Source organism: Malaclemys terrapin, chromosome 9, assembly GCF_027887155.1.
Source record: "Malaclemys terrapin pileata isolate rMalTer1 chromosome 9, rMalTer1.hap1, whole genome shotgun sequence".
NCBI classification, from domain to species: domain Eukaryota; kingdom Metazoa; phylum Chordata; order Testudines; family Emydidae; genus Malaclemys; species Malaclemys terrapin.
In genome coordinates, this window is record NC_071513.1 from 3,995,439 (window position 1) to 4,009,722 (window position 14,284).

General features: G+C 45.7%; 1 protein-coding gene across 1 annotated transcript in view; it reads right to left on the bottom strand.

Annotated features, from left to right (window-relative positions):
• The window catches only part of GPC4 (glypican 4), a 111,024-nt gene extending 97,205 nt beyond the window's left edge, over positions 1–13,819 (bottom strand). The window contains exon 1 of the mRNA XM_054039147.1: positions 13,605–13,819. Within this exon, the coding sequence (XP_053895122.1) occupies positions 13,605–13,776 (172 nt within the window). The 5' untranslated portion in view covers positions 13,777–13,819. The remainder of the gene's footprint in view (positions 1–13,604) is intronic.
• Between the last annotated feature and the right edge of the window lie 465 nt (positions 13,820–14,284).

Here is a 14,284-nt window from a genome sequence, read left to right on the forward strand (position 1 = left end):
CTTTATTTCTCGCAGTCAGGACAATGAATGGCATAGTATGACGGGGTGTGTGCGCCCCACACAGCGCCTGAAGGGGTTAATGGGGCCCGAGAGGCCAATTTTGGTACCCGGCTGCACCTGGAGGGAGAGCCAGGCTTAACGTGAAGCCCATCTGGGCGGCAGCAGGCTGGTTATCATGAAGAGAGACAACGTGTGGGAGGGAATATCTATTTTTTAAGACCAACTTCTGCTGGTGAAAGCTCACCTCACCCACCTTGTCTTGTTAATATCCTGGGACCAACACAGCTGCAGCAACACTGCAAATGACCTATTCTACAGAGAGGAAGTTTGTAGCAGAAGAGGGATGTAGGGAAGGAACCTGCAGTCACTTTCTGGGAACAGAGAGGTGATGAGGAGGAAACCCAGGACGGCGGGGAGAGGACAGTAAGCCCTGGGATCCTAGCCCTGAAAGAAGGGTCAACCCAGAGAAGCTGTGGGGAAGAAATCCTGAGAAAGGCTGGATAGGAAGAAGCCCAGAGTAGGACTGTGGAGATCTTGGCTGCTGGTTACAGGATCCCTGGGCTGGAACCCAGTGTAGAGGGAGGGTCCGGGGTTCTCCTACCAGCCACTGGCAAAGTGGCATAAAGCCTCCTGATCAAAGGGGACAAGGACTTGCCAAGAGGGTGCCTAGATCATGGGTCCCAGAGTTGATGCTAAAGACCTGTTGTAAGGGCATTAGACTGTTATTTGTCGAACTTTGTTACCCCAACAAGGGAGGACATAAATATTGCAACCTGGCTGGAGGGCCGAGTTACGGAAGAGAGACCTGGCCACAACGAGACGTTGCCACAGTGAGTGAACACGTTGTTTCTGATCTCACAGTCCCTCCCCTGCAATGAACTTCCCATAGCTGTCTTGCACAGTGACAATTCCCCTAAAGATGGCCTGAGTTTGTAGACTGGAACAATTGTCTCAAAACAAATTCAGTGTTCTTCTGGTACAAAGTTTAGGCTTAACCTCGGACAGACCTTTTTTGGGGGGAGGCAGGGGGAGCGCAAATCTCTGCAGTAGCCAAAATATATACTGTACACACACATACACACAAAGACAAAAGGAACTGTTATCGTGACCACGTTACTGTACATTTTAGTGTGTGTTTGCTCAGCTTATGAAGAATTATTTTGTAAACAAGTTCACAACTGCTCCAGTCTCCCTGACTGAATAACTTTGCGCCTTCTTTGTTGTATTGGAATGGCCCAAGACAACACAAAGTGTTGAAAAGTTTGCATTTATAACTGCAGGAGGGGAAACCGCTGTATCTTTAATTTACCAAATGGCCAAATTTATAGCCAAATTTAGCTCCTTTTAACAATGCTCATTTTTAGTAGAGTGCATCTACTTACTCTTTAATCTTCTATGGATAAAGCCTCCTTTAAAAAAAAAAAAAAGTATTCCTAGTAAAAAGACTATTTCAGGCCAATTGGTTATAAAGACATTCAAACAAGATTCTCATGTTTTTAGGAGGACTAGTAACTTCATTCCAGCCAGTAAAACCCGAACACGGTCTGTATGTTCCAAGAATGCTGCATCAAACCAGGTTCAACTATTTAAAAAAATAAAAAGCAAGCCCACAAAGGACAGTATAAAGAAGTGAAACATTCATATTGAAATCCATGTAATCTTTTAAAATGCCATTATTAGAACATGCAGCATCAGCTGAGCATGATTTACAACCTCCTGTCGAGACCCGGAACATGGAATTTTCTATACCAATTTGTCGATACCACCAAGTGAAGATTCCAACTTATACTTTCGTAAAATTAGATTCCTCGGCTAGCAAATCCCTTAAACTCCCAGGCTACGTGGAGCTGGGGGCATTGCTGCCTTTTTAGGAGAACATTAAATCGATTCCATTTAAACACACACACTAAAGACAAATAATTGTCATTTGAAACTACGAGAAGTAGAGTGGTGCCTTTAGCTGTCTTTGGACCTTTGATTTAGATGCCTTTTTATTTTTGGCTCCATAAAAAAATCCTGTCTTCTTATCCCCCTTCTAAAACACTGCCATCAATCCAAGTTCTCACCCATGCTCAGCTGTATGTGCACTATGTTCGATAGCGGCTATTCCAGTTCCGTTCTGGAAGGGAAGAAGCTTGGGTACTTGCTACAGTGAGCTCTCACAAGCGAAGTATCTGGGGGTGCCAGTTGCATGGAGGACAAGCAGCACTACTCTTCTCTACTGTTCCTATTTAATTAGCACTCACCTCTGTTCTTGTTCTTTCAAATGTAGAACAATCACCCACCCCTGGGACTGCCTACTTTCAGAACACCTCCAGCGTATGTCAGGTCATTAAGGTGTACTCAGTGGAACACCACTAATTCCCCCACACAAAAAACATGCAGACATCATGTTTTGGAGGCTTAAAGAAAACCAGATGTACCACTGTTCCTACAGAACCAGACACACAGAGACGTTACAGAACAGTGCGAAGACAATACTGGCGGGGCACAAAGGTGTTTTGGTGGGATAAGTCAGCGTAGTGGAACAGACATTTGATTTCACCTCCGTTCAAAAGAATAGGTAAAGCCTTTATGGACCAGCTTTTCATGAGTAGGTGCATCAATTTTTGAGGGCACAGACACACCAGGAAGAGCCTGATTTTTTATAAAATGTGACTCGGTGCTTTCTGCAAAAACAGGTCCCTTTCAGGTGTTTCAAATTGGACACTCAAAATCATTCGTCACTTTTGAAAATTTAGGCCAATGTTTCTGGAAGAGCAGTACAAACCATGAGGAGTTAAATACAGTACTTCCTATATTCACTAACCCAACAGTGACCTTTAGAAGGAAACTGCTATTGGTTACTGTGGTTCTTTAGAAATTCAATTACCAGAGCCAATTTCCTATAAATATATGAAAAACCAGCAGCATTAAAATGAACATGCAATGTTGACAATGTGGAAGTCTCACAGACTTTTCGCTTTCTGAACACTTCAGGATATTCTCTATAAAAAGAATCCTTAGTCCCACAAACTGCTAGAAAACATTTTACACATTTTGTCATTGTTTGCACCCATCTGCATTTGCTTAAAAAAATGACAATTCTCATTTTCTAAACTGGTCAACGTGAAGAGAAATACTTCCTCAAAATGTTTCATTCCGGAGCAACTTCTTTTGTCTGAACGCATTCCCTTATCTGAAGCGATAAAGCGCACATTCAAGAAAGTCAAAGTCAGTTACTATGAACACAAATACCATTTATTCTTACTGGTTTGCAAATTCAACAGTAGATAAAATTTCTATCAAGGTTGAAGGGACATATTTTGCACACCTTAAAAAAAAAAAAAAAAAAAGCCAAAGTATTTCATTTCCTACAACCTTCCTAAGTCCAGAAAAATCTATTTCACTTTGAAAAGTTAGTTCGGCACCAAAATATTGTTTTTAATAGTAAAATCAGTATTGGGGAACCCTAAAAAAATACATTACATACACGCTCACAATATATACGTAAAGAGATGCATGCATGCTGCCATCTCCACAATTACACAGTACTTGGACAGTGCGTTCCTTCTCACTTCTTTTAAATGTAGAGATGGAGAAGTCCTTTGAGGGCAACCGGTCCATTCCAAAGCCAGTGCAGGATTGTTCCCTAATTTACTCTCATACTCTGCTTTTTCCACTCTAGCTCTAAGATTCTCAGGCACTGGGATTTTCCCATTTCTCTTGGGGGATTCCAATTACATAGATCTCACTGTGAAGCCTCGCTATTTAGCCTAATTTCACCCCTCCCTCCTTGTTATACTCCATCCTGCTTGGGGCCTTTTGTGGCTAGTGCTTCTGCTGCCACGCAGGCACAAAACCCCCCTCCCACCCAGCTGTGCAAAGGCTGCTCACAATACAGACGTACACGCGCCTATTACAGTGAACTGCACTTTGTCGTCTCCCAGGCAATGGGCTGAACGCCGCAAGGGAACCTGGCAAAGTACAATGGATATTTTAGGGATTTGAGTAAGGAAGAAAAAAAAAACACAACAGAGGGGAGTTACCTTCATAATCCCAAGAGAAAAGCACAAAGAATGTGAAAAATTCTGAGATTATTACCCCTACTGACTAACATTAACAAAATCATCAAATCCTCATAAAAAGTTCTCTACCCAACTGTACCTAGTTGAGTTCTTTTCTCTATACCCAAGGAAGTGGGGCCTATTAACATAGCTGTCATCCCTTTTGCTCAAGCAAATGTCATTGCTTGTGAAAGGTGCTGGGTTAATAAATGTTAGACAGAGAAGTTATGTATTAAAAAAAAATATCACAGAAGTTGTTAGATGTTAAGGTTCAGGGCCCTTGTGATCATCTAGATGGACTTCCTGCGTAACACAAGTTAGAAAACATCACCCTGAGATTCCTGCCTCTAACCCAGGGGTAGGCAACATATGGCATGCGGCGTGCGAGCTGATTTTCAGTGGCACTCACACTGCCCAGGTCCTAGCCACCGGTCTGGGGGGCTCTGCATTTTAATTTAATTTTAAATGAAGCTTCTTAAACATTTTAAAAACCTTATTTACTTTACATGCAACAATAGTTTAGTTAATATATTATAGACTTAGAGAAAGAGACCTTCTAAAAACATTAAAATGTATGTCTGGCATGCGAAACCTTAAATTCGAGTGAATAAATGAAGACTCGGCACACCACTTCTGAAAGGTTGCCGAACCCTGCTCTAACCCCAACAACTTGCAACTGAACTAGTCTCTCTCTTTTAGAAAGCCATCCAAGCTCTATCTGACCACACCAAGTGATGGAGAATGTAATGCAGCCCAATGGTCAGTTACCTGACTGTGCAAAGGGTGTACTTAGTTTCCATTTCAGTGTATTGGGAACAGGCTTCCCTAAGTTACTCTGCCCTCAAGGAATGAGAAGGCAGCTTAGCCCCACGTCCCTTCAAACCTTGGCTTCTCATCCTACTGCTGACCAAGGTGTCAACTGTAAAGGCCATTTTTTCCTCCATGTAAACTCCAGTGTGCTATGGAAACCAACAACTCATTTTATATGAACTGGCTCCAGAAAATTTACCAAACACCTGCTAGCCACAGGTGGAGATGAACATCCAACCAGAGGTCTAGTAGGGCAATGCCAGGCGCACCCCCCACGTTGCTGGGAAAGAGAAAGGCCCTGGGATTCTTACCAGGCTGTGCCCTTGGGCTCTGCTATGGGACACTATCTTTTTTATTAGTCTCTTTTTCAGATGGGACTGATAACCTTGAAGCCCCTTCCCCGATCTAGCTGCAGGAAGGGAGGAGAACCTCTGACCTGCCATTCTGAACCCTAAATCCTACTGGCTGCTGTGACTGGTACAGTAGAGGGAAGTGGGTCTCCCATGACTAACACCAGCCTCCTGGCTGCTGTGTGGAATGGAGGTCTCTGCTATTCTTACACCCACCCCCAGCCTTTTTTGGTGAGAAAGAGGGGGTGCTTCTCCCAAGGATATTTCCAGCATTGCCATCAGCTGCTGCTCATGCAATGACAGTCTTGTGTTGACTTCATTTCCCTCTTCAGTTATAACGGATAAGCCACCAAAAATGCCATGCCGTTTCACGTGCAGCCACTGTGGGTCTGAAATTTCAATGGAAAGCACTACTTCTGTCCTCCACTGACAAGCAGCACCCCTTCCTTCCACTGGTGCACGCAAGTGGAATCCCAAGGCTGCTTGCAAACCTGCTTCTGCAGTAATATGCCTGGTGCTTAGCCACTGCCTGGCCTTGTTCTAGTTCACTTTTAGTGGAGGATAAAAAAAAAGCCTCTCGACATATGAAAGCCACAGAAAGTGTCCCTGAAATTACAAGACAATATTAAAAAACACTGTTTGTGTAGATGAGGCCTCATGCACACTGTCATTCAGTCTTAACCAAGGCTACATATCTAAGGACACATCTGATCATTTCAGGCATTTTTAACAATAGATAATAATTTGACTATAAATTGTATGGAATGTAATAACGGCTTATTCTGGCACAAGAAACAGTACTTTCTACAAAGTGCCTGCCAAGGAAAATGATACTCCCACTCAGACCGGACCATTGCAAGCAGTCCCTGTGAGCCACATGCTTAATATTGCAGTTTGCAAAGGCGCACACTGCTGCAGTCTAACAAAACACTGCTCCAAAAACCTGAAGTGGAGAAAGTACAGTTCAGTGCAAACAATAGTCAGAGAAATTAGTCATGTTAGATCAGTGACTTCCTAAAATTAAAAAGGTGAAGGGCAGAAGAGTTTTACATCCTGATCTTCAACACTGGGCAGAGGAAATAGAACATCTTATTTAAAATAATAATAATAATAATAATTTTCCATCACAGCCACTAACATGCTTCTTGGGACAAGCCTGATCACCCCCATCCCAACCACGAGCAGCGACTCACTCTGGGAGCAAGAAGAACCTCTCCTTACTCCAAAGCGATGCCATACTAACCAGTTTAAAGTAGCAATGGCATCATCAAGAACCACACGGATTCAATACTGAACAACACTTTCAGTGTCTGAACTTAGATCTGTTTGTGGGAACAGAATCGTAACAAAGTACCCTTTCTTCAGGAAACAAAGAAAAATATATATTGTTTGGTCAAATAAAAAAAAAAAGGCATTGTACTGCCACAGCATCTGTATGAGCCATGTACGGGAAAGGTAGTTTAATAATAATCACCGGAGGACAAACTACAACCAGAGGCTGGGAAATCCTACTCGTGGATTCACAGATTGCTTCTGGGAGAGAAGGTCTCTAGGGCACGAGACTCAGAACCCGTCCAAGGGACATGTTACAAGAATTCTATCCCTGACAACCTTCAGGCCACAGCTTTACATTTTCAGAAATGGATCATTGTCGGACTGCATCACCAACAAAAGACAAGCCAGCATTGATTGGTTCAGTGTACCTAGATCTGACATCACCATAAGCCTCAGAACATGCATCCATCATTCTTATTTCTTACACTGAACATTACATAATGAACCACCTTTAGCAGTTTCTCTGTGAACCAGAAAATACAGTGGTGGCCATTAGTAGTAGTATAAAAAGGAAAAGGCAAAGCTAAGGATAGGTATGGGAATTTTAGGGTTTGTTTGTTTTTTTAATATATGAAAACGTACATATTATAAACACATGCCTGCAGGCTGATCACAGGACTGCATTCGCTCTCAGGGGTCCCCATCGATTCCCAAGATACTCAAACTGCACTCTTGTGATGTGTGTCATCAGTAGAGCCACGAATGAATTACAGCCTGTGGTCTCTCGCAGCCACCTATTATTTTATATGTAAAGAACAAGTTTCAGAAACTGATAGTCTGTCAGTATCAAAGGGAGAGTCCTAATCCCACAATTACTGGGATGTCCAGTAACAGACTAGATGTGTTACATATTACTCCTATCATCAGCTTCAAGACAGCAACAACATTGTTGGGGCTAGAGGTGGGATCTGGAATAGGGTGTTAAAAATCTCATTGATGCAATTCCACAGAGCAAAGCCATCTGCAGAGGGAATTATAGAATGCCTCCATAAATATTTTTATGTCACGTTTTGTTACATCTGAAGGAGGTATTTAACGTAAAAAGAAAAGTTTCATATATTCTACTCTACAGGTACACGTATCAGACAGCTTTTACCAATCACCAAGCAAATGTGAATTGGTCAGCAGCACAACTGTTCTAAGTATTACTTCATATTACCTGCTGAAAAGAAATGACCATTTACATTAGCAAGAAAGATTACAGCATGTTCATAGATAATAACCTGCCATTTATGGATACTGTAATTAGGGTCTAAACCAATTTTAGATCTGACTCCTAGGCGACTATGAACAGGCAATAGCCAGTGAATATTAATACTGTGTAGAATAAAATGCTGCAGATATTTAACAAAAAAAATTTGTCTGGTAGAATTTGACTGTTTTAGGTAGAAGTAGTGAGAACTGGAAGGGACCTTGAAAGGTCACTGAGTCCAGTCCCCGGCCTTCACTAGCAGGGCCAAGTACTGTCCCTGACAGTTGTTTTTTGTTTGTCTGTTTTTGGCCCCTGATCCCTAAGTGGCCCTCTCAATGACTGAACTCACAACCCTGGGTTTAGCAGGCCAATGCTCAAACCACTGAACTATCCCTCCCCGCCTACACACTACTAAGTTAGAGAATCATTTTATATGCACTTCTATTAAGAATGTGAGTTTCATGTGCTTTATTAGACAGAATTGTATTAATTTAATAACTGCTAACTGTTCATCCTTAATTTTAACAATTGCTGAAAGTGCAAATTAGGCACTCAGCCAGATGAGCTGAGAACAATATCAAACCACCAAAATAAACCTAGACGGGCTTCATAATCCAATCTCTGTTTCATTCCTCCAAGGCACCCATCTACCTAAGGCAGTGGTGGGCAACCTGCGGCCCATCAGGGTAATCTGATTGCGGGCTGCGAGACATTTTGCTGACATTGACCATCTGTAGGCACGGCCCCCCGCAGCTCCCAGTGGCCGCAGTTCGCTGCTCCCAGCCAATGGGAGCTGCTTGAAGTGTCGTGGGCCGCAGGGACGTGCTGGCCGCCGCTTCCTGCAGCTCCCATTGGCCGGGATCGGCAAACCTCGGCCATTGGGAGCTGCGGACGGCCGTGCCTGCGGACGGTCAACGTCAGCAAAATGTCTCGCGGCCCACAATCAGATTAAGCTGATGGGCTGCATGCGGCCTGCAGGCCACAGGCTGCCCACCACTGACCTAAGGCATGCTGAAATGGTGCACAATTCACTCCATCAGAAACTCAACCCAGCAGCTCTTTAAGGCTCCACTCCTGCAGCTGACTGAGTCCCTGAGCCCCCCATGTGCATCCACATACTTGGGTTGTTGTTGGGTATGTTGTTTTTAAGATTTAGGGTCTAAGAGTTTTCTGGTTTAAGCTCCCACTATTTTGACTGTAGAGATGGCACGACCCAAAAACACACACCAACACACACATGCCACAGGAAACGTTTCAGAGGCTGTCTCTATACTACTACAGCAAGAAGTTTACAAGTGACTAAAGAATCAAGCAAAATCTGATTGTCAAACTGGTAAAAATAACCTAACTGATTTCAATAATAAAAATTCAGTGTGGCAATAAACCGCCCCATTTCTGTGCTTTGTACACTGCCACCACAACATCACAGCCCCCAAATTTTGCCCCCTTTTAAATCCCTTCCTCCACGTACATGTTTTAGTGAGTTGTTAAATTCAGGCAGACAACACTCTTAGTAGTTTGCATAAATGCCCCAATGGGATACATGTTAAAAGATTTATATATAAAAATTACTGTGTTGCTGAAACTTGGTTCTTGCCATGTAACCAAGGTTTTGCATACAGCGTTTTCAATTCCCTTTGCTCACTACACTTATGAGTGGACGAAAATATGCACCTTGCACATTCTAAAGCAAGCAAATTAATATCAGGGGCTTGCCAAAGTGACTTACTCTTAAAGAGTTACAAAAAACTAAAACAACTTGCCCCCATCTGAAAACGTAGCGAGTAGTATCTAAGATTACTGCAACCTCTATTTTTATCCACTGTGTTCATATGAGAGCGCTTTGCATCACATTCACTATTTTCCATGTAATTATCACCTGGGCCCAATCCTACATCAGAGCCACGCTGACAGATCCTTAACCAGCATGGAGACCCAGTGAAGATGATAGTGGATGGAGCTCCAAGGGGTCATATAAAGATATGTTTGTGTGGCTCTGACTGCAAGATTGGGGCCTCAGTTTCCCCTGTTCGTGTGGGACGCTGAAACAGAAACAGGGGAGAGAGAATTGGGGAGGGGGGTTAAATACGAAGATTAGGCAGATGTAGTATCTAAAACTAGTTTTAACTTTAAAACTAACTGGATTTTAACGTGAACTTTCCCTTTAAGGCACTACAATATTCACAGACCACTCAATTTTAAGATTCTTGGTTGCCTCTTCTAAATAGGCTTAAACCATAGATGTCATCTTAATGACAAGTTTCCAAGACTTGTCGCTTTGCGAATAAGGCCTGATGCCATGATTTCATTTATCCCAGGGGAGACAGGGACATACCCTAATTAACACTTTTGATGAGCAAGTTGAACAAGGCGGCCCTCTTTTTGTTACATAATCTCTTGTGATTATCACATTTCTCTGACGTCTTATTTCAAAAGCACAGGGTCAAGCCGACAGCCCCGTTAGGACCTCAAATGGAAGTCCTGTCAGCATGATGTACTCCTGACACCCTCCAAAGCACATTAAATCATCTTAATTATGATACAGAAACGAAGACGAGGTCAAATCCTCACGATACAGTGGCTTCTGGGAAGCCTGCGCAAACCCTGAGTGTTACACTGACCCAAGTGCTGATCTTAAATCAACACAACCTTATTTTGTGCAGGCCATTTTAAAAAGCACTGGGGGTGGGGCGGTAGCAGAGTATTTTAGCTCAAAGCATTAGCGTGTTTCTCATTAAAACATTTCTTGAAGAAGCAAAAAGACCCATGATTTGATTCCAACAGCTGTATGCTAAATGCATCTCATGACGCTGACAACATAAAAGTACAACTGACTGAAATCATTTCAGTTTGTGTCAGTGAAGGGGATAATATATGCATATTTGGAGGGCACAGCAATGGTAAAGATTACCCCTGCTTCTATATTAGCAGTCTAAAGGTATTTACTTGGGTCTGTCTGTGTTGTGACAGTGTCCTAGACTGAAATGAATGCCTCTAACACTCCACATTTTTGAGCCATTCAGTCATGCATTTTTGTTATTGTTGAAAGTAGTGCCAAATTGCAGTGCATGAGCTGGAGTCTTTGGTGGTCTCACAAGGATTCCAGCTAAAAAAGCACTTCCTTTGTTCCTCAGGAGAATGCCGTCCAGTAGGTCATTCAAAAGGGGAAATAAAAGCAGCAGCCCCTGGGAGGGAGATGAAGGATGAAACAAAAAGAATAAAATGTTTTGGGTGTGAGCACATTAACTACCATTTCCTACTGCTGGCTCCTAATAACGCTCCTGTCCCTTGGATGGGCAAGTATTTGTGGACCAACGTGCAAAATTGTTTCTCGAGATATCATTTTGCAAAAAAAAGGACAGTTTGACTTCATGTGATGTCACTGAAATCTTAGTCTAGATAATCAGAAGAGCCATTTCTTGCATATTGATTTGTTTTAAGGACTCCTGCCTAGACAAAACAACCCAGATACATTCACCACCAGCAGTTGGGAAACAATTCATGTTTTTCTCGTGAATAATTGTCAAGGATTCAAAATCCACTCTGTTGACATCATGCAACTCTAACAGAACCGCCTCTTTGAAGTGTGAGAACGAGACACAAACTTAAAGACAGGTTTCAGAGTAGCAGCCGTGTTAGTCTGTATCCGCAAAAAGAACAGGAGTACTTGTGGCACCTTAGAGACTAACAAATTTATTAGAGCATAAGCTTTCGTGGACTACAGCCCACTTCTGCATCCGAAGAAGTGGTCTGCAGTCCACGAAAGCTTATGCTCTAATAAATTTGTTAGTCCCTAAGGTGCCACAAGTATTCCTAAACTTAAAGACAACACTGTTCATAAATGCATCAAGGGTAAAAATGCATTCGCTATTTTCCAGGGTGAATCTTGGCTAACTCCACTTTTGCTGGGGGAGGGGCTGAAAATGGCCTTCAGGACTAAGTAATTTTTTCACATCTTAGTACTAAATTGTTGCATCACCAGCACCTATCTGAGTTTGCTAAAAGAAAGACAGCTTCAGGGCAAACAGTGCCTAATCGGTTGTGTGTGAATCATTTGGTAACTGCAAAGGTAGAGCAAAGTGACATAATTTGGGGAAAAGAGGACTGGGTCAGTCACATTTTAAAAAATCATCTTGCCGTCTAATAAATAGCTGCTCTCTTTGCTAGTCCAAGTCACCAAGAACTTCATTAACTAGAGGAAACTCTGACTGCTAAGTAAAAGTGGTGGAATTTAGCATTCTGTGGGCATAAAATTCCACTCCATTATTTGCTTTCTGAAACCACTCCAGGAACTCTTCCTTTCTTTTCTCTCCTCCATCCTCACCGCGGTTAAACTGGGAAAGGCTCTTACTAACTGTAAGGAAGTGTAGTTCTCAAAACTCCTGGGATGTTTCTTAAACCTGTTGCTCTGTCACAACCAAGATTAAGGATTTTCTGGCGCCCGAATCCAAACCCAGTGTGGAGTGGCCATGGTTTCATGGCATCAATTATTACAGATTCCATCGATAAATTCATCCTCACAGTTTGCTTTAGAGCTTGTAGTAAGCTGGGAGGAGATTTGGGAATTCCTCACAAAATATCCCTGTGCAAAAAAAGTCGTTGTAAATACCCAGCAGCAAAAGGGTTCTCTCTAAACACCTCAAGTGCAAAAACGTGAGCAGGACTAGCCTTTCCCTCATTTGCATGACCATCTCCAAACAAAGATTAAGATTTCCTGCAATCCGTCTTTTCAAATGCCCGTAATTGCATGTGCAATTAACCCGAAGGTCAGGAGAAAAATCTTTCAAAATACCTTCCTGAATTCTGTCCACATTCTTCAAGCTTTTTCCACTGGCTGGTTTTGACTCAGTTTTCAAACCACTCTGCAGGCAGAGAAGCCCCCCCGGCGTGGGTTTCCCTACCTTTGCAGAGGGGAATTATAACCACACATTTTAGAGCTACAAACTCATTTGCCACCGCCGAGTATTTCCTGAATGCAAAGAGCTGGGGCCTGATTATGCCCCTTCGACAAAAAACACACCCCGCCGCTTAAAGGGGAAGGGGGTGGGGGGACCCTGCACGTTCCCAAGAACTTTCTTCCTGCCCGGCTCCCCTCGAGGAGCAGGGTGCGGGCGGGGGGAGGCAAAGTCTGCCCGGGAGCCTCCCCCGTCGCTCGGCGGCTGGCTGGGAACGCTCCTGAGCACGGGCAGAGGGATCCCAGCCCGGGCTGACAAAGGGAAGGAGCCCGAAGCCAGGGGAACGCCACCCACCCGGACCCCTGCCCCAGCCTGCGAGTCCCGCAACGCGTATCGCTGCAACCCAGCCCTGCAAAGCCCCCGCCCCCCGCAAACCAGCCCTGCGTCTCCTTGAACCCCCATACAACCCAGCCCTACAAACCCCCCATGCACCCCCCATGCAACCCAGCCCTACAAACCCCCCATGCACCCCCCCATGCACCCCAGCCCTACAAACCCCCCATGCACCCCAGCCCTACAAACCCCCCATGCACCCCAGCCCTACAAACCCCCCATGCACCCCCCCATGCAACCCCCGCCAACCAGCCCTGCGCCCCCATGAACCTCCATGTAAACCAGCCCTGCAAACCCCATGCAAGCCCCCCCGTAAAGTCCCCCCCGCAATCCAGCCCTGCAAACCCCATGCAACCCCCCCCCCCGCAAACCAACCCTACAAACCCCATGCAACCCTCCCCGCAAACCAACCCTACAAACCCCATGCAACCCCCCCCCGCAAACCAACCCTACAAACCCCATGCAACTCCCCCTGTAAAGTCCCCCCCGCAAACCAGCCCTACAAACCCCCCATGCAACCCAGCCCTACACACCCCATAACACCCCCCCAGCCCTACACACCCCATGCACCCCCCCGCCTCACCGTGGATCTCGTGGCTGGGCGCATCGCCCTGGCTGAAGCCCTTGGCGACGTAGAGCCGCCGGACTTCGGAGCAGTTTTTGGACTTGAGCTCGGCGGCCAGCAGCAGCAGCGGGAGGCTGCAGGCGGCTAAAGTGCACAGGAGCGGGGGCAGGCAGGCGCTCCGCCGGGGCATGGTGGCGCGGGGGCCGGCCGGCAGGCGGGCGGGCGAGCGGGGCGGGCGGACGGGCGGCGGCAGCAGCGGGGCGCGCTCCGGGCCCGGCGCTCGCTGGCTCTCTGAGCGGCCCGGCGTGCGGCGGCGAAGCGGGGTGGGGAGAGGGGAGGGCGCGCAGGGCCGGGACCGGCCCCCAGGAAAATCAGGAGCCGGGATCGCCCGCCTGGCAGGGCGGAGCCGGAGCCGGCCCCGGGCTGTCCCCTCCCACTGCCTGGGGAAGGCTGCTCCCTACCTGGCCCGGCTCCCGGGAGAGGAGTCAGCCCGCGGCGTGACTCCGGAGTGGCCCCCGGGGGGGGCAGAGAAGGGGCCAGCTAAGGGGGGGGTGCCCCCTGGGACTGGGGCAGCTGGCCCTGCTCTGCACGGGGCTCCCCCGGCCCGAGTTTCAGGCTCCCCCTTAAGGCAGGGGCAGGACCAGCCCCAAAGCAAAATCCCTCATTGCTGGAGCAGGGTCAGATCCCCAGGGGAACCT